General features: G+C 34.2%; 3 protein-coding genes across 3 annotated transcripts in view; 1 reads left to right on the top strand and 2 right to left on the bottom strand.

Annotated features, from left to right (window-relative positions):
- The first annotated feature begins 2,651 nt into the window (after window positions 1-2,651).
- LOC111374084 (60S ribosomal protein L11-like) lies at window positions 2,652-5,562 on the top strand. Its single transcript, XM_022996712.1, has 5 exons — window positions 2,652-2,804; window positions 2,907-3,014; window positions 3,109-3,151; window positions 3,975-4,170; window positions 5,231-5,562. Exons 1-5 carry the CDS (start codon window positions 2,802-2,804, stop codon window positions 5,424-5,426), a joined length of 546 nt encoding a protein of 181 aa, XP_022852480.1. The 5' UTR covers window positions 2,652-2,801; the 3' UTR covers window positions 5,427-5,562.
- A 49-nt stretch (window positions 5,563-5,611) lies between these two features.
- On the bottom strand, window positions 5,612-6,742 carry LOC111374099. Its single transcript, XM_022996731.1, has 2 exons — window positions 6,071-6,742; window positions 5,612-5,842 (listed from the first exon to the last, which is right to left on the bottom strand). Exons 1-2 carry the CDS (start codon window positions 6,740-6,742, stop codon window positions 5,612-5,614), a joined length of 903 nt encoding a protein of 300 aa, XP_022852499.1.
- A 9,746-nt stretch (window positions 6,743-16,488) lies between these two features.
- The window catches only part of LOC111374098 (ras-related protein Rab11D-like), a 16,494-nt gene continuing 10,993 nt past the window's right edge, over window positions 16,489-21,989 (bottom strand). Inside the window, exons 5-6 of the mRNA XM_022996730.1 lie at window positions 21,959-21,984; window positions 16,489-17,188 (exon numbers count right to left, since the gene is read on the bottom strand). Of these exons, the coding sequence (XP_022852498.1) occupies window positions 16,753-17,188; window positions 21,959-21,984 (462 nt within the window). The 3' untranslated portion in view covers window positions 16,489-16,752. The remainder of the gene's footprint in view (window positions 17,189-21,958; window positions 21,985-21,989) is intronic.

Here is a 21,989-nt window from a genome sequence, read left to right as displayed (position 1 = left end):
TTAACTGCAGTAATCCCACATAGGTCGTTGTCACTAAACTTTTTCAAATGTTTTCTAATTGTTATTTGAACGTTTAAAATGTTATCGAGTTGTCATTGAACTAAAAAAGTTATCTAAGTAGTTACTGAACATAGTTCGTCATTGCGTCATTTGCCATTTTAAAAGTTGACAAATTTGGTGAACTAATCCAAATGTCATCTCATTTGTCATTTCAACTGTCGTGTCATTAAGTTCATTACCTTTTAAAATGACGGACAAAGTGATGGATGAATGCAAGAAACTGTGTTGCAATTTCTAAGGCCCTGTTCTCTTTATCGTTTTCGGGCTATTTTTTGTTTTCGATTTTTCAAAATGGTGAAAATGTGTTCTCTTTCCCGTTTTCGAAAACGAAAAAAAAATTTGCGAAGAAAATACAAAACGACTTTTTTGTCGTTTTGGACATTTTCAGTGTAAAACTTGAAAAAATTGAAAACGCGGGAAACACCCCTCCTTTTTTTTTTTAGGAGGTGGTATGATGATTCTCAAAATTTCAAAAAAAATCAAAAATTAAAATTTTATTATTTATTTATTTATTTATTTTTGAGGTGGTGTCGTGGTGATTCTCAAAATTTAAAAAAAAAAAATTATTTTTGTTTTGTTTTGAGAAACTAAAAAAAAGAACGCATTTTCAACAATTTCAAAACAAATACTCAAAACACAAAACTCAAAACACAAAATTGAAACACAAAGAGAACACCCCCTAAAATTTTGACCCTTGTTGCACAATTTTGTGATGAGTTTGGGAAGATTGTTTCGTGCTTTCACTGATGTAGGCAACAACATACACATTGAAAACAAAAAAACATAACTTTTGAAAGATAAAAACCTCCCATAAGTGATGACAATCGACCGCAAAGGTGTCAATGGGATCGAGCCTCAAGATGGCCTGATTTGTAAAAACTCGATCCAAGCCAAGTCGTGGACTAACATTTATATGGCCAAGGGTTGGATCGTCCCTAGCATGAGACATCAATGTACCTAACTGGGGCTGATGTGTAGGTCGGGTCGGGCGACCCCATGAAAATAGGGCCATCCCCATGAAAAATAACAAAAATGCTACATATTTTTTGTACAGATGAAATTACAGGTACAGAGATAACATATTTAATTTTTAATTTTTTATTATTGTCTAAAATCCCAATGAAATTTTGCCAGCTAACATTTTGTAAACTAGTATGTAAAATAGCATGTACACGTAGAATTTTTCTAAAAATCAAAAGATCTGTTTTGTTGGAAAGAAATTTTACAGGGCACGCAGACTACCACAGCGACCATATGGTCCATATATTTTAGGGAAAAATTCATTTCTAAGAGGGTAAGTATACCCCTTTTTAAAATTAAGAAAAATGGTTAGAAGTTTCAAAAATCAGATTTTTTAAAATTTATTTATAAATTAATTTGTTAAATATATATTTTATTAATTAAATATATTTATGTCACAATTTTTTGTCACAGTTATCTAATAAATTGGTCACGGATTAATTTTTAGTCACAAATCAAAAATTTTATAGGCCACAAAATATTTTTCGATCACAAATTCAAAAAATTTATAGGTTACAAATTCAAAATTTTTATTAATTACAATTCATTTAATCATTACACACTATTGGATTAATTGGTTATAATTAATTTTTCGATCACAATTTAGTCAATATTTAGTCACAATCGGAAGTCACAGTCACAATTTTTACGTCACGATTAATTTTTTGATCACGCCATAGTCAATTGCGAGTCACAATTAGGGGTCATAGTCACAATTTTCAGGTCACACATTCAATTATTAATCACAATCAACCAAATAATTGGTCACAAGCATTCAATCCCATCCCACCTCGACCATCGCCACCACATAAACACCAAATCCGCCGAGATTTGTCGCCACCACCACCATCTCCACCATTGCTACCAACATCACAACCACACCACCCAAACATCATCAAAACCATACACATAGCCACCGTCGCAACCGCCCAATCCGATTTCATCACCCAAATCACCTTCGATTTCTTCGCTGCAACAGATCCCAGATCTTGACGACACCACCGCAAAATAGATCCAAAACCACCATCACTATCCATCACGCGCCGCCACCTCCACTGCATCCAACAAACAAAAAAAATAAAAAATCAACTACAACAACCACCGCACCTCATGCCACCACCGTCGCACACACACCACACCCACACACACAGAGATGCTGCAGTAGAGATTGCGACGCTACTGCGAATGATAGCGTTGACGAACAGCATTGTCGCGATGCTACCGTTTGCAGCAACATCGTCGACGGTTTTGAGAGAGAAGATAGGGGAAACGAAGAGAGAGAAGCAGCTCTTCCATCCTCCATCATCGACGATTTTGAGAGAGAAGACATGGACACGAAAAGAGAGAAAGTGAAATTCAAATCAGATTAGGGTTTGGAATATTAATAGATTGAAAGAATTCTGATTTTTGAAATGTTAAAACATTGGTTTGCTTTTAGAAATGTGGATTTTTAATGTAGGGTTTTGTGTAATTTTCACTATATTTTATAGGGCCTACAGGCCGGATCTTTAAAAGGGCTAGCTCTGATTAGACTCTATTAATGGGCAGAGCCAGTTGGCCCATTAACAACCCCTAATTGACATTTGAACATCTAAGCAAAACACATAAGAAAACCTAGCTTCCACTCCCCTCGCCTCCCCTCATCCTTGTATTTCACTTCATCATTTTCCCCACTCCACTCGTCTGGCAGCCGTGAACATTCTCACCACCACTGCACCACCATGGTCTTTCTCTCTCTGCTTTCATTCTCTTTCTGTATTGCCTTAGAGATAGATATATGAATCTCAGCGCATCACTGATTATCTCTGTGTAAATGTGTGAAACAGGCGTCAGAGAAGAAGCTTTCGAACCCAATGAGAGAGATTAAAGTACAGAAGCTCGTCCTCAACATCTCCGTTGGTGAGAGTGGAGATCGTCTTACCAGAGCCGCTAAGGTATAATTTTATCCCTGATACAATTTTGATTTTATTGAGTACTTTCGAATTTGAATTCCGTTACATGTTTTTTTTTTTTTTTTTTTTTTTTCAGGTCTTAGAGCAACTCAGTAGCCAATCTCCTGTTTTCTCTAAGGGTAAGTTTTTCAAAATCTGAAGCTATTTTGTAGGGGTTCTATTATTTGTAGTACAAGGTTTTCAAGGTACTATTCTTGCTTACCATATTGTGTGAGTCATATGGGGGTGGTTTATATTAGTAATTTATAAAATACTGCTCTCACATAATGCCTTGACGATAGATTGTGACATTGTAACTTCTTAAATTTTCTTTAATGGTAGCTCCAAAAATGAAATCTGACTCCTCAAATGTTTTGGATCTGGCTTAATTTGGAATAATTTAGCACTCTTTTATTGTAAATGGGTATAATTATTTGAAAATTTGCTTTAAAATGATGCAGTTTGTAGCTTTACTGTCTATGAAGTACTATTCTCGATTACCATGTTGTGAAAATGATACGTGAATCGTCATATTAGTAACTATTAAAGTACTGCTCTGCTAGATGATAGACTATGATATTGTAACTTCGTAAGTTTTCCTTAATGGTAGCTCTCAAATGAACTCTGACTATTAGTTTTCTCAATTGTGAAGAGTTACTTTGGTCAACTCTTTTTCTACTGAGAGCTATACTTCGGCGAGATGGTAACTAGATATGAAAGCATGTTTGTCTGAAACTCTGTTTTATTTATTCTTTCAAAGTGCATATATGCAAAAAGACGTTTGCTGTATTTATTTCATCTTGAAAATTTTGATCAACTGACTATTGATAATCTGAGGATGGTGCTGTGGTTTATGCCTTTGCTATGTACAATATAATCTTTTAGAATATAAATATGAAATGAACCTAGTTTTTCTTTCTCCTCCTGTATTTCGTCTATGGAATTATTTGATTTGCTCCACAGCAAGATACACTGTGAGGTCCTTCGGGATCAGGCGTAACGAAAAGATTGCATGCTACGTTACGGTCAGGGGTGACAAAGCAATGCAGCTTCTTGAGAGTGGCTTGAAGGTCAAGGAATATGAGTTGTTGAGAAGGAATTTCAGCGACACTGGATGTTTTGGCTTTGGCATTCAGGAGCACATTGATCTTGGAATCAAGTGAGTCAATTCTATGATATTGTTATTTTTTTCGCGTTTCCAAGGTTGTTTTATGATGTATCTAAAATTGTCTTAAAATTTCAGATGGAGAGTTGGTAATAGTTGTGTTTTTATGTGCATCCTGTAAATTGTATCTATCATTGATAGTGAGATACCCAACTAATTTTTGCTTTATTCGGGAGTTTTATGTTTCTTTAGAAGATATTTGTGTTACCTGATCTTTTGTTGGATCAGAATGTTACGGATGTCACATGACCTTCATGCAAACCATTAGGTGTGAAGTTTGGTGACTTGTGAATATTTTACTGTGGGCAAATGGTCTTGGAACAGGTTGAAATCTTGTTTTGGTGCATAATATATTCTTTTGTCCCGTCTTTGTCCTCGTACCCGTCCCACCAGCAAGGTACGACCTGTAAAGTTTGCACCTCACCACAAGATGACTAATAGGATAGGGTTGGATGTCTCTAGCACATGGGCCTTGAAGTCTCTTTCATTGTTTTTTCTTTTCCACCTCGTCTTTTTGATTAGGTAAATTTTATTAGGTTAGTTTCAAGAGCTAGAGGATAGGCGAGGCACCTCTCCTAATTTGTACTCATAAACATTTTAGCATTAATAAATACTCGATCATTGTGGTAGTTTGATAAAAAAAGGAAAAAAGAAAACAAATCATTCATGAAGAAAATATTGCGAATAACTTGTAACCGTTAGTTTCTCCCGGTTAAGATTGAGATTTGGCTTTATTTTAAACTTGAAATGCAGTAGGTTGATGCCATATATTCTAGAATAATGTTATTTGCAGTCATTCAATATCACAGTCGCTGTACGTGGCACGCATATGACGATTAGTGATTTGATATATGTGGCAAGAAAAAACTATCACATTAATATGTCAAATTACAAATTGTCATGTAGGATGTCACGTAGGGCAATTACCGTAGTGAGTGACTGGAAATAGCATTACTTTATTTTATAGGTCCAAGTTGCGAAGTTCATGTTATAATTGTGTTTTTGTTGAAACAAAGCGTATTAAACATGTTACTGTTATCTACGAATTTTCCAGGTATGACCCATCAACTGGAATTTATGGTATGGATTTCTATGTTGTTTTGGAACGCCCGGGTTATCGTGTGGGCCGTCGTCGAAGATGCAAGTCTCGTGTTGGAATCCAGCACAGGGTCACTAAAGAGGATGCTATGAAGTGGTTCCAGGTTAAATATGAAGGAGTTATCCTGAATAAGTCATCCAACATTAATTAGTTTGAATTCAGTACTAGACATGTTTGAGATTTATGCATTTTGTAAACTATCATCTTTTAGTTTTGAGCTCAAATTTTTGGATAGTTGCATTACTGTGTGTTGCAAGAAAATTTATTTACTTCACTTTATTACTTTTTTCGTTGAGTTGATTTAGTTTAACCTCTTTTCCCCATCGGCTTCAAAATTTATGCATGCTTGGGATATACATGTATTGTGTCCCATCGAAGATAACACAATAATTCACATGAATACAAAACCTTGAACTCTTGACTTGCACCGGGGGCTGCTACTATAACAAAACGACAAACGTCAACTTGTTTTATACCATTTTCAGTATTGCCAATGACTTCAAAACTAATCAGAAACTGGTCAGAATTTGTGTACTTAACATCATCTACATATGCTATTGTTATCATCTGAAAAGCAAAACAAAATTACAGAGAACCAAGTATTTCTGGTGTTATCCAACTAGGTTCTCACTAAAAGTTTGATACCTCACTATATCAAATTTGAGTTGGTAAATAGCAAGTCACCATTCAATACTCTATGAGTTACGTCAACTTTTAAACGACGTCTCACTACTTGCTAAACCATGGTAAAATGTCAAAATTGTACCGGAGGACGAGATGTCAACTCCATCTAACAGTTGATGCAACATATTGAGCCCAAACTCTGAGTTGGTCTTTCATGTTGATTTCATCACATACAGAAGCAGCAGTTTTCCATTTCATCGAAGGATTATATGCCCTTCTTTGGTACAAAACACCCCAAGATTCAGAAAGATAAGGCCTTGAAACTTTTTCCCAATTATTTTCGTTCACGTCTATTTCCCCCCAACGTTGAAGTCCAGGAATGATTGAAACTAAGCTACTTGATCTCTTATCTTCTTCAGTAAACACAAATCCCAAGTCCATGAACCCTTTTAGCTCCTTAACTTCAAGTTCTGATAAGCTTTTGCTCATACCTTTTAGTCTCGGCCTCATTTTTCCTTTGGGGTGTTTCGGTTTCTCCTCATCAGCCTCGTCATTTATGGATTGAGTTATTTCTTTACCAGAGAATATCTTCTGCAACTTTGGTTTGAGCATGACTAAATTAGGTGAAGTTGCTGTTTCTTGACCGAAACTTCCATCGTGAACTGTACCTCGGTCGCTATAGGATCGAACTTGAAGGGTCGGCCTATGTTGCACGGAAACTTCTAAAAGACTCGGTTTTGGCACGGCACAAACCATTGATTCTTGATCTTCATGTTTGTGAGTAAAAAATCCATGTTGAAACCAGTAAGAATCCAAGAGCTGGAGAATTTCTTCAGCTTCCATGAAAATTTATCTATGAAGCTTTGCTGAATTAAGACTAGTATTGGAGAGTTTTCCAAGAGGAACTCACAAAGCATGTTTTGGTTAGACAAGGACGAAATATATATTAGGTTAGAATATTGATTACGATACAATGCGATGGGCAGGTAAAATTTATTGGAGGTTATCCAACTTTAAAGAAGTCTCAATCAAGACCCTAAACTTAAATTTTATTTCAAATTCAGTCACTTAGTTAGATGCGAATAATAACGCAATTCATGAATATGCCTATGTGGTCTCATTTGAAAAAAATAAAAAAGAACAACTGAATTCCACATAGGACCCACGTGGACAATGGTATATTGACATGGCATTTTCATAGTTCACATAGGTACTATTTGGCATTCTGTATAGTTTTAACATCTACGAGTGGCCGGATTTGAAGTTAAAAATTAAAGTTTGGTGACTTGATTGAAACTTTTTAAAGTGGGGTGATCCAGTTGAGAATTCACTCAAAGTTGGGTGGTCTCCAATACAAAATTAACCAGTGCATATCATTGGAATCGTATTATTGGCTAATAATTAAATAAATGATAACGTAATTCCTGCACAAATTTAAGAGATTTGCTTGGGATTGCCCAATTTTTAATTTTTTATTCCAATCATTGCACGTAGACGTAGTTGACAAGTCAACTCTGATGAATGGACTGGACCCCACCCCGTTCCACCTATATATATATATATATATATATATATATATTAACGGTCAAGCTCGGTAAAAATACCCCAACCCACTCAAAGAAAAAGGACAAAGACAGGATTCCATAATAATAAGATTAACGTGAAATCCTACCATGTTAAACTCACTCCGAAGTATAGGAATGTCACTCCTAAGATTAGGATACGAAGCGACAAAGCCCTTTTTCTGAATTGATTTAATGTTTATTGAAAATTTTGATATTAAATAGGCCTAAATATAATTCAAGGAGAATTTACAAAAATGTCATTTTTTTTTGAAAATGCACAAAAAACTTTGATATGCACACAATTTGTACAAAAATGTCACTTTCTTGTTGTGAAATGTCTAAATTACTCTTAATTTGACATTTTTGGAGCATTTAATGCTCCTTCATGATTATTTTTCAAAACAATTAATATTGTAATTTGATTGTTTAATTTGTATATTATAATCATTGAATATATGAATATTATTTTGTAAAATACGAATTTAATTAATAAAAAATGAATATAAAATCCTTAAAAACCCTAGTTAATATAAAAAAATAAATTTCTTGCTAAACAAACCCTTATTTCTTTCACTTTTTTCATCCATTTTCTTTTTGATCAAGAAGACATTACTTCATCCATCTTCTTCGTCTATTTTGAAAGGTCAGTTATTACGAATTGTTTATATTTTTATGTAATAACTTACTATTTTTAAAATGTTAAAAACAATATGATAATCACTACTATTAATCATCATGGTTTTATTTTTTTTAAATATTTTGAAGGAAAAACATACCAAAAATATTTAGGGAAATGTGAAGTATTCCATATTTAATGAAGCATTCAGTCATTTATTTCTAAAAAAGGTTGTGATGTTGTAGTTGAGAAATGATTATAACCATTAATGCTACCAAACACATTTGAAACTTCTCGACAGTTCCGACAGTTGAACTGTCCAACTCGACATTTCAAAACTGTCGGGATCGACATGTTAACTGTCGAATCCGACATTTATAAACTGTCGGGATAGATAACTAAACTGTCAAATTGGACAGCTGAAAACTCTTAACACCCTTCACTTGACCTTGTACTATTGCATAAGTTTAAATATTCGAACGTGTCACTTTCATGCTATTATATAATCGACATATTGATTGCGCATAATTCTTATCGTTGCAATCCCAACATTTCAGGTATGAACAATAATTTGAGATTCATCGTGTCGCATGGGGGAAAGTTCTTTCACGTGAATGACGAATGGAAGTGGACTGGGGACAAAACCACTTCCATTTTAGTGCTGAGCAGTATTACACTACCCGGGCTATTGTTACGGTTGAATGACAAACTTGGTGTTCTCGATCCGCTCACAAAAATGGAATTGAAATTCAAAGTTCCCAACATGAATATACCGCCGACCGAAATACTTGAAGATGAAGACGTAAATTGGTACATATCAGTTCATAAGGAAACTGCTCTCTGCATTACGACATTGGAAACTGGCCTACCAAGTGTTTAAATGGAGAGAGATACAAATTATAGCCAACAATTGTTCCCCTACTGCGTTGTACATTGAAGTCTATTATAGTACACTTTTGATTCTCATTATTGCTTGCAGTCATTATTGATCTTTGGATTTGCATAAACATTAGGATCATCATGTTGATGACCGGCAGAACATCCCGCAAGTTCACCTGTCGGTCCCGCCAGTTGTCTTTTGTCATTCTCGACATATGACTGCAAATGTCACATAACCATGGTAATAGTGAATAAACAACGCGACAAATAACAACAAAGGTACATAACTGCCACGAGTAATAAGGACAAGAAAAAAGTACCTAAAATAATTTGTTATAACTCAACTTGAAGCACTCCAACTATTCTCTTGTTGCAAAAAAAAATAAAAAATCATCCACATCATTCGAAAACTGCTATCATTCCACTGTGTACGACATCTTTCATTACTCCCCATGAAACACCGTATATGTTCCCCAATATTACTACAAAATAAAGAGGACAATTAGGCACTTTGACTCAATTATGCATACGAATATTAGAGATGCGAGAGTGTATTGTATTATTTTCAAAAAGCAACAATTGATCGGTTTGCCCCAAAACGTACAATATGATGAGCTAATATATTTAAAAACAGGATGCCTATTACCAAAATTCAAACCTGAAGAGTACATTTAGCCCCCCCAACTCTACGCCCGTGTCCAGGACAATGCTCATGAAGTAACTTGTGTGTAACTAACATATCTCTCAATGCTATTTATAACCAACTCCAAGGGAGGAAGCAATTAGGGCCATTCACTACCCAACCACTAAGTCCAATCTCTAAGTAAATTTGAAAATCAATTGATGTGATGGTTCAATAAATATCAACTTGCAGACATTAATCCCCCATTTTTTCATAAATACTAGGACATTGTGACTCTTAAATCATGTGTACGATGACTTCTTATAGTTTCCTGCAAATCACATCTTCTCATATGCAATTTATTGGAAGCATGGTTGTAATGCTACACTTTTCCACTTCAATGACTCATCATCTTTACCCACATCAAGAAAAAAATATTGGAATAGACATTAACTCATTTGTAAATTAGTTGTACCATGGTTTTCATGACTTTAATACACATTAAAAACAATCTACTACTCTTTAGTATAAACATTTTCCGCTAAAAATCACAAAAATTTCATCCGTCAATGTCACATAAATTTCACCAACGAATGCAAAATATTATACATTAAAGGAAAACAAAATGTTCTTTCATCCAACTGTCACAGTCACTATCTATCGTTGTAATGTAATCCTGAATGCACCATTGTGAATGTTGCTCTTTCTTTGACAACGCAATTGATTGTTTCCACCTCCCATTATTTCCATAATGTACGCACCAACACTTTTAGGAAATGTGGGCCCACAACAGTGCATTCTCCAAAACAAGAGGCTCGAAATCCATGTCTCCTGTGATGAAACAAAAATGATTACGTTAGACCAAAATATTTCAAACACACGTCGACGTCTGGATGAAAAAAAAAACCACATATGGACAAATCAAGCAAAAAATTGCCCATATCATAACATTCATACATGTTAATGCGAAACATGCGTGCAATGTTCGGCTGAACCAAAGTTCCACTTGCGAAACTAAGCTGAGGAAAGGAAGATTCCCGACAGTTCATTTGTCGACAAGTTCATTTATCGAGAATTACTGAAACTAACTGTCGAGAACGACAGTTCAACGCGATGACATTTCTCTATAGTAGTGAACTTTCGACAAATGAACTATCGAAAAATCTACTCTTGACCTATTATTCAATAGCTACTTCACTCCATATTCGAGCAGAGCGAAACATTAAAACTACAGGTATGCTATCAAGTGTCTATCAAGATTTTCACCCAAATACAACGAATACCACCACAATATATGGACTTGCAAGTAAAAACGACGTTATTTCTCATACATTAAGTGACACATATAACAACTTAAACACTGTAGTAACCATTCAATTCATGGTTCATACTTCTTATGTGCAGGGTAGAAAACATAATAAAAAGATAAAAACTTTTCGGGAGGAGGCTGTTGGGAAAGGCATAGTTTCTAATGGATAAAATGTGTTTTGTTTAATAGAAGAAGGTTCAAATCATTGTCTCAAACCTTTAAAGGAAACTCGAAATGAGGGACTGACGAGAAGAATAATGGAAGATCGGAAATGAAGCCTGTCATCGCAGGCGAAAGGAGTCGACAACCACCCGTGGCTTTTCTTTTTCTTTTATCAAACAAAAAGAATTCTAGAGATGAAATGGAAATTTGATGCAAGAAGTAACGGAATAGGGTACCTTTTAAAAAAAAAGTTTCAACCATAACACAGCAAAAAATTATTAAAAACATCCAAAAAAAATTACAAAATATTAGAAAGGATTCTTACCTCTTTTGAATCCAAGTATTTGGAAAAAAAAAAACTTACAATCTGATCAACAATTATTTTTTCCAGCATTTGGAAAACGAGATGAGCATCACCAATCTGTGACAAGCAAGAACAAACAACACTAGCAATAGATTTAAATGTTCCCCAATTTGACCTTGCTTCATGACAGGATAGATCTCTTTTGCAACACAACACAACAAAATCCAATATTTATTTGAATGACCATAACAAAAACGAGTTTAAAAGGAGAATAAGAAAAAATAAATGCAAAATCCTACAAAAAAATGATGAAAGATTCTTCCAAGGAAACATCAGATACTCCTAATAGAAAAATATAATAACCTGACTTTGTTTCAATCCTACAATAGATAGTGGCTGTAGACAAAGTTCTTTCAAAACTTGATGCATCATCAAACCCAATGTTAATAGTTTGGATCAAGGTAGTGTTAGCTTTTTGGTTACTGAGTTTAAAACTTCAATCTTTTCGAATTTGTTGTTGACATCCTCATTATCGATCTATTTCAAAACTTTATGTGGACTCGTGTGAATTTCGTTATAGATGATTTATTACTATATTAGAGAGGCAGAGCGATAGGCCACAATTAAATCACGTAATAATGCCGAAGAGGTTCTTGAGGAGACATGTTTATGGACTAACTGAAACAAGAAGAAAAAACCTTAAAAGAGGAAATTTATTTCAAGTTCTTTATATCAAGGAATGTGCCTTTGGATCAGTACGCTTGGCGGTAGCAATTGATGGTACACACAGTAAATCAAATGCGATAAGTGTACATGCAAATAGAAATATTCAGGAGCTTCTATAAATGATCAATTAACTTAAAAGAAACCATGTTTCTAGAAAGTCGGTGCAATAATAAATACCTAAATGGATATTTATGTCTGGACTGGTATAATTGTCTTTCTTGGCATGTTTCAATCATTTTTATGTCTGTTTTGCTATAATTTGATGGGTAATCATGAATATGTGAAGTAGGACAGGCGAGGATAACTCACAATTTTTAGAGCTGAAATAGCAGAAAAGTATTCACGACAACCACCTACAACATTTATCTTCCCCGTGGACCAGACTTAATAAATAAATGATATGAGAGAAAACCAAATCGAATCATGTGCACTTGTGTAGAGTTGAGGCAACATGTATTCAACCAACCGTGGCAACAATTTGAAGATCCAGCATAATGTAACAATTATGAAATAGTTAGACCTATATCACGTGCATCTCTATTACCTTCATCTAATTTAGAGATGAATCATGTACCCAAAACCACAACAACATCTAAATGATAATAAAAGATAATACTAAGACATTTGCACTTGCAAATAAGAGAATTTTTGCCAAGATTTGACTCCAAAATCTCAAATATAACCTATGAACAATAATAAACATGTCCCCAATCCTGATCAAAATTAGATCAATAAGAAAGAATACAGAATCTAACTTAACCAATTAAAGCATAAACCTCAGGTCAGATCAGATTTCTATACTTGAATCAATAAAGATTTATAAAAGTCTAAGCCGTTACGGGAAATGAGAAAATCATGCAGATAAAACAATTTGTGAAATGGATGACCTAATAATGTAGCATGATTACTGAGGTACAATTCCTAAATTCTCCAATTGAGCTAGCTCATGATGATCGGTATAAACGCAAAGTCTTTGAATTTGTCAAGAATGTCCACGAAAAGCTCAATTGTTAGTCCTGCAATCCTATGCCTTCATTGAATCATAAAAGAATGACATATTGCTGAATTCTCTTAACAAAGACATAAAAGTAGTAAGAACGTGGGAGAGAAGAAACATACTTGAGGAACAACACAGGAATCAAATACTCAAATACATTATATCAAATCTATCCAATAAAAAATGCATGTAAGTAAAGGTTCAGTGCATATATGAGAACTTAATTCTAAAGTCAAAAGATATTAAATTTCCCTTCACCAGCCTTGGCAATTTCTTGTAGTGATGAAAACTACTTTGAAATAAACCCAAAATGTGAATGAATCTAATGCTATAAAACGATAGAAACGGGCGCATGAGGCACCAGTTAAGTGTCTAACATGTCTTATAGCAGCATATCTGACAAAACATTAATGTTCAATTTAACCAAGATAATTACTTCAAAATAAAGAAAACTACAAAATTTGAAAGAGGAACAAATATATAATTTTTTAAATGCAAGAATAATTACAATTGTGTACTTTTCTATATAAATAAATAACTATTAGAATTACAAATATAAATTTGACCCATTATAATTTTACATAATTTTTTGTAAGAGAAACTGGTACAAATGTTTACAAGTCTTTGACCGTCTTATATTTTTGGTGCAAGCATTTTAATCTTGGTGCAAAAGTTTCAAACCTTTGCATTCTTAACACAATTAGTTCTTTAGAATGGATCCCTCCAAAAATGTATAAAATTTTTACCCCAGGGCCAACACTATACAATGAATGTAGAAACATTTCCTCTTTTTCTGAAAAAATTGCAAAAAAATAAAGAAAACACCAACCTCAATATATCAGTTATGGTCTTCGTCGACAGTGGAGTGATTGACGGCGATCGTCGACGGCTGGGCGTTGGACGATTCGAATGCCAGGGGAATCTCGCCTTTCACCGGTTCGTACGACGGAGGGAAGTGAGTTCACCAAATGCTTTTGGTCTTCATCGGCGGTGAAAGAAGGGAATGTGTGAGAGAGAGGACGATTCCAGCGAGAAAGGAGAATGAGTGAGAGAGAGGAATGTGTTTCAACAATGGTTTCTTCTTCCTCTTTGTGTGGGTGGGTTGTTTCACCTTCTTCACTGATTTTTATTTTTTATTTCCATCAATGTATTTAGTACACTGAAATTTCACAGTTTTTGTACAATTTTTTTGATTGGTCAAATCTCATTTAGTTAGGACATGTAGGGTATTTAAAATTAGCTTTAAGGGCAAATATGTCTAAAATTGACATTCTTGCAATGTAAAAAAAAAAGTGACATTTTTGTAAATACAAAGCCAAAAGTTGACTATTTTGATAATTTCCTCATAATTCAATTGGGAGAGAATATTCTTCACTGATTTTTATTTTTTATTTCCATCAATGTATTTAGTACACTGAAATTTCACAGTTTTTGTACAATTTTTTTGATTGGTCAAATCTCATTTAGTTAGGACATGTAGGATATTTAAAATTAGCTTTAAGGGCAAATATGTCTAAAATTGTCTAAAATTGACATTCTTGCAATGTAAAAAAAAAAAGTGACATTTTTGTAAATACAAAGCCAAAAGTTGACTATTTTGATAATTTCCTCATAATTCAATTGGGAGAGAATCGGACTTTAGGATTTAGTCATTGCATTTTAAGACGATTAATGCTTAGACGACATTAAAATTAGAGTCACGCTAGTACACATAGGATTTCAAGTAATCTAGTCAAGTCATCAAATTGAAATTGTTACGAAACTTTGTGAATGATTTGAAACAAAATAAATTTTAGGGACTAATTTGAAAATTTTCTATACATTAAATTTTTGACTAAGTTGGTTTTAAGTTTATTGGGCATGAGATAATATTGAGATTCATGAGTTGGTATGTATTTATCTAAAACGTCTTATTTATAAGGAACATAACTTTGAGATTCTTGAGTTGGAATGTATTTAAAATGGTTAGTTGTTAAAGTTTTATAAAATGTGTTATTTATAAGGATTGAGGACTTAAAAATTATAGAAATGGAAAATCCTCGAAACGTAGGAAGTCTTTCAATTTTTGTCCGATCAATCCCCTATGTTATGTTTACTTTTCTTTGTGAGGCTGATAATTATTCATTCATTGTCACAGACGAACCTGCTTACAAAGATTATTTACGAGTTTTTGTATTAGTATTTATAAACGCCTTAAACCGTGCTTATGAATCATCATTGATGTGACGTTAATTAATTCAACAATGTTACATGTATATATAAATTTACTAGATGGAGTTGCAGAATATCAGATGACAACATTTAATTAAAGTTTAAACGAAAATCAAAGTTAAAAAACAGCCAATAAGACTCTGTCATCTCAACACCTATAAACTGGCATATACAATTCATCTACGCAATCAATTTTATTCTAATTATTTTATCATTTTAAACGTCACATCACATTACCTGCTTACAAGTGGGATTTCTAGCCACCTAACTTGTCCTGTCCCATTCTAATAGCACGCAGGTGAAAGTGTCTACATTCACCTACACTCACCAGTGACCAGACATTGGTACTTAACCATCCAAGTACCTCTCTAGGATTCCGATTGGTTGAGAAGGTCGACATGTTTGAGCCATTATGACTTGAGGGCTGGTGTCCAAGTCCAAATTGTCTTGTCGAGGATGAGGATGCTTATTAGTGATAAGGAACAAGTCATCTACAAATTGAAGACATACTGTTGTCAACACGATGAAATAGCAAAATATTTAGCGTAAAAATATAAGTCAGTTACAATTTGACTGAGTTTTGTATGTTACCTTCAAAAGGTGATTAATTTCCCTCATTTTTCAATCTTTAATATGTAGATATTTACTCAATCTCTTGTTCTGACTGGGAGAAGGTTCTCTCGTTGCCGGTGTTGAATCATTTTTTGGTGGTTTACTTGAATATTCATCCTCAGTTGAAGCCTTTACATCTTCAGATTTTTTAAATGTTGTCATCATAACTTCACCAGTTTCAGCTTCTTTGATTTCTGGACTTTTCTTTCCTTAAAAATAAATATTAATATTGGGTTAGAATGATATTCAAATATTGAAGAAATACAATCTTGTAACCTACCTAAAAGATTTTTAAGCTTTCCTATGCCCATCTATGCTTCATGGAGAAGAACAATTTTACAATCATACATATTGACTGAAAACTATTTTATATGCAATGGAAAGTAGAAAAATATTTCATCAATCAATGCACGAAATAACAAAACTAGCCTGAACGCATGACAATATTTACGTCAGAAGGTCGGGGTGACACCAGGCAGCGGCAGTTCTATGCTGGCAGTCAGGCTATGAATTTGGTGGCAGTGGTGGTTCATTTGAGCGTGATTTGTGCTTTTTAATTCGTACGTTTAAGAAATATAACGACACCTTAACACAAATTACTGAAAACATTTGTCGAAAATCGAAGTTATAGTCCAGAACATATTATAGTAGACCTTGCCTTCCCATTCTATGAGTCGACAAATCGAACTATATCATCAGTTACTGCCACGAAAATACCCCGTCCTACATTTTTGTGGCTAGTCTACTCATCAATATTTCAACCAAATACAGTAAACAAACCAACCAGAATACGGAAACGATGATGTGAAGACAATGTACAATGACACGATGCAGCAGGAGCAAATATTCCCTAACTTGAACAGCATCCTAATCTCTTCCAAGTAGAAGTGTCGTCTTTGACATTGATTGTCTCTCCTTTAGATGGAACAGATGAAGTAGCAGTCTCATCACCAGCCTCGACAGCCTTCTTTCTCACGATCTGGTGTATCTGAGTAAGGACTTCAGTGAATGCATTCTCGACATTAGTTGCTTCCAATGCAGAAGTTTCCATGAAGTAGAGGCTCTCCCTCTCTGCTAAATCTTTACCATCCTCAGTCGAAACGGCCACGAGATGTCGTAGGTCTGATTTGTTGCCGATGAGCATTACGACTATATTAGGGTCTGTATGATCTCTCAACTCTTTTAGCCATCTCACAGCATTCTCAAACGTAGAACGTCGAGTCACATCATATACAAGCAAAGCACCAACAGCTCCTCGATAATAAGCACTAGTTATGGCACGATACCTGTGGAGAGGAAACAACAAAGTGTTCACATAAAGTTAAAAGTCCAATAAAGTGGTATACAAGATGAACAATTCAGCACGGTACAGAAGCCTACGCTACGCTTCAGCATTTTCCGGTAACAACTGGAATAGATATGATTTATTTTTCTATTCACTTTATCTGTTCTAAACTTCCAGTAGAAAACAAAATAATTACTGCAATAGTACATAAGCAATAAGAAATAATTAAACTTAAGTTTTAAAGCATGAAAGATGCAGCAAGAAAAGAACAGGTATTCTATGTTCTGCCAGTGCGAAAATTTTACAGAAGTACTTTTTCTTCTACCCAATGAGTAACTGCTTGCTTAACTAAATCACAAACTGGCAATAAAATAGCATGGGTAACATTTCTTCTTTACACAAAAATGAACAGAAAAAAATCACAGCCCCCCTCCTTTCGCTACTAAACAATCTAAATATGGACAGCGAAACATTAAACTGTAAGCAGTTGAAAATGATGAAGACAGAAATGAATTTTAGCCTGCATGGCTATCAAGCAAGTTATTAAATTTGATGAAATTTGTGATGCCAAAATGAACATGTTGGATCAACTAAAAGAAAATCAACAGAACAAAAGGAACACAAATCACGAATATGCCAAATAAAAAGCTACAACACCACAGTCCCATACAACAGATATAGGTAACACTTCCCCCTTCGACTGTGGAAGGTCAACACCCGAAGGCATGAGACATACATCTTTCAAGGATTACTTTTAATAATGATAAAAAGAAAGAAATATCATAATGTAGGAGAAATGACGTCTAGAATAAATTTATTTGAAAAGAACTCAACAAAGTGAACTATCCAACAAACATGGCATATTTTTAGAAATTAATATAACAGAAAGATATATGAATTAATAACTGTATAAGCACAAACATATAGGGAGGTGTTAAATAGTAACAAGGGCTTCTAATGGGAGGAGGCGGACAAAGATTTTTGTTAAAGATCATAGAATTGGTATTAACAGTAAAATCCTTATAACTAGTTGATGTGACGTGGAGAAAATTTGATAGTAGTTGCGTAGAAGATGATAAAAAAAGTAGGAGAGAAGGTAGAATAATTAAAGAATACATTTATTCACACTAAAATCATGGGTTAGTAACACTATCTTGGACTTTGGGATCACTTGCATTTTGGCGTTAACAAATACCATGTACCCAAAAAAAGAAAGTCTCACTTATAATGACTTAGAGAAGGCCAAAACTTTAGCCAAATATATTTCATCTGCACTGTGACGGTGAATAGGGATATTGTGCAAGAATCATGAGGTTATTCCACATGACAATCTGTTAGACAATCAAAGTTTATGGTGCTCGATGCTATTATTATTAAAAAATTTTAAAAAAATGTACCTAAGAGATCTGAGTCTGTAGAAAAAGAAGGCGGAACCAACAAGGTTAAATACAAACGACATACACGGATGGAGTTCTAAAAGCAGAAAGACGGGATATTACAGAGATAATAAATTGGTCTGGAATGAGATGGTCAGATGCCTTAGAAACCTATCGAAAACGGTATTGGCGTCTATGAGAAGCAAACTACTAAGAGGACATTTCGTGCTGGAATGAGAAAGTTGTTCTCAAAATATCTCAACAAAAAGAAAAAGGGGAAGTGCAGATCTAAACCTAGTCTACTATATTACAAGTGAAAACCTAAAAGTTATGTTCCATGGAGATAATATGGGGATTAGAGATCTAAGAGACATTTGTAACATGTTCTAACATTTATAACCTAAAATGTCCAAAAGCAACCACAAGGGAACGATGTTGTTAATCATGCTCATGTAAATTGGTAACCATGCAGCATTTACCTCATGACAGAGACACGAAAAGTGCAACTCATATAATCAGCGTGACCCATATCCAGATGCCTATGACACTGAAAATTTGCATACACCTGATGACCTCTCTTCAGACATGCAAGCCTCATCGCAAAAGCATGGCTTTTAAAAATTTCTTGGGGCCATGAATTCAATCGTTAGAAAAAAGGCAAAATGTATCTCACCATATTATTAAAAAATTATGGGTTAGACTTGGAAAGCTCAATCTTCCTTATTTTCTTCCACTTTTTCTATAGTTCACTTGGACTGCGGATAGGAAATGTAGGAACATCAATGGGCAAAGAAAATTGCTGGTAACATTTTCCCACTAATAGCAGTTTGATTTATTCAGGAAATTAGGTGATTTACAGCAAAAGCAGATTCCCTTTAAGTACTACAATTATCCAATCAAGGAAAACCAATTCATGGTAAAAAAAATATGATTTCATTAGATTAACATAATTGGCACTTAAAGTGCCAATCTTCAGTCCTTTGATCAACGTGGAATCTGTTTCATTCCTTCTGGCATTATAGTTAACAAAAAGTGTTGTTCTTCCCCCAAAACAATTTTCCCCATCATACTTCAAAAGCTGTAGTTCATAAATAATTTAAGTACCAATCACACAACTTAACTGTAAAACTATCCACCAAGAGATTTGTGCAAACTCAGAAAGCAGAATTGGTATGACCTACCAATCCCAATTACCAGTATGAGCTAGATCGCATCCTTGCTAATTACAGGTTATCACATTTAACTCTTTCTGTCATAGACATTTAACTTCACCCGGTTCTATGATTTGAGGGGACATGCTTTGGAATGTTGTATAATACTCCTACTGGAATATTCCTCATTATGCACTAGCCACATTATTTCCTAGCAACACACATTTGCAGGAAAAATATTGATTAATAATATAGCTACTGCAATGTCACTTGATTTATCAAGGAATTTTAGATAAGGGTTTTCAGGGTACACAGCAATCTTAGAGGCGCTATAAGAAGTCTCCAACCATTTCGTTAAGAAATATCTTTTAGTTGTCAAGCTCATTTGGTCATTTCAAAATTCTATCGCAGACAAGAGTAAAAAGAATTTTGAAGGTAAAACAGAAGTGGCAATAAACAACCACTGAAGCAGATAGGGAGTGTTCCATATGTTTAGCTCAGATAGTATGCTAGCTCAGATAGTATGACCAAATCCCTTTCTTTGATATTAAAATATGGTTGAATAGGGTATCAGAATTAAGTTGTTTGGTTTAAAACTTTGATATTCTAGACTTTCATACAGCAGTAAGTTCAACAAGTAGATCTTCTAGACATTACATGCAAAGCTTAAGGTGAAAAGAATATCTTTGTGAGACGTGAAGATCATTATGGGCGACTGATATGTGCTACCTTTGCTTTTCCAGATACGTGAAGAGACAAAAAGTACATAAATGGCCAGGAGGCACTTCCTACTCGTGAAACGCTGTGTAGCCTCGAGGCAGTTTAAGGAGAAAGCCATGGTATAAACCAGAAAATTAATTCAACGGATGTAAAACCACAAATTATACTTACAATAAAACATAAACCATCTAAAAACTCCATAGCAGAACATTTAAACAAAGTCAAAAGTCTAATTGTCAAGAGACAAGAAAAGGAAGGGATCAACAAAGTAACAAATGGTAAATAAACAAAGTAATAACCCAACAACGAAACCACTGATACACAGTTAGAACTACGAGTATAACATAACAGTAAAATTTTTACTTCCTTTAACTTTAAGAGAAAAGAAAACCTAAAGAGAACAAAAGCATAGAGATAACAATGAGAAATTCATAAGAAAGAAAGAGAAGTGAAATCATGCATCACAACTGCCATTTACCACTGAAAAGCAGCAACTTCAACTTGGGAAGGGAGATAGCTATCTCAATTCTGTTGTAGGAGGCTGGGGAACATCTGCCTCTTCATTTTTTTTCCTTCTCTAATATACAATTCTTCTCTTTCTAGTTTCTAGGGTTAGGTCTAGCTCAAAAGGGGGGAAAAAACCGTTAAAATGTTCTAGACAATAAAAGACAAATTAAACTCATGCACATGAGATGATTATACATGAGTATAAAAGAAAATTCAGGTCTCACTCACATAATTAGTGATTTGGTCAACTAAATAAATAATATATACACCATTTCAACTGTCAATCTGCAACAAAGAAACAAAAAGTTGAAACATGCAATATAAGGAGAAAAGACAAATAAGAAAAGAAGAAAAAATAATTTTAGCATATCAGTGTAAAAAAATCGTGCAAATGATTGAGAGCAGATGCAGCAGTCAAACAAAAGTCTAGAGGTGAAAAATAGTTCTCTCTTCACTCCTTTACCTAAGATGTAAATCAAAAGAACATAAAACGTGATGCACATTACAAATTAAGAAAACATGTCATTTGAAATTCAGAATACAGTTTAACAAATCGATAGACCCTCTCAAACCCTAAATGCAATATTATTCATATCATAATATCACAGCCTCCTCTCCTAATAATATAGCAACGATAATAAGAACCATAATTATCATTTGGTTCCATTATAACATAGTTATATGTGGGCAAATTTATCATTTCACATTGACCCATATAAAAGAAGTTAAATCTTGATGGATGAAATTTCATCAATCAAATTACTTAGTATTACTGTAACAATCAGCATGAGTTAAGATCAATAGTAACAATCACAAGACATACATATTGATAATAATTCTCTACATAAAAATTGAATCATGAAAGATGCAACAGCAATCTTCACTTAAGATAATAAGAAGACAAATAAAAATTAAAGAGCAGAGTCCAACTTAACAACATTTGGGTACCCATAATAATCGAGATAGAGACTTGTAATAAAAATTAATCTCGGAAAAAGAGAAAAAGGGGGAGGAGACCTTTCTTGGCCAGCAGTGTCCCAAATCTGAG

Source organism: Olea europaea, unplaced genomic scaffold, assembly GCF_002742605.1.
Source record: "Olea europaea var. sylvestris unplaced genomic scaffold, O_europaea_v1 scaffold1201, whole genome shotgun sequence".
Lineage (NCBI taxonomy): Eukaryota > Viridiplantae > Streptophyta > Magnoliopsida > Lamiales > Oleaceae > Olea > Olea europaea.
This window is presented reverse-complemented; position numbering and strand designations above follow the sequence as displayed.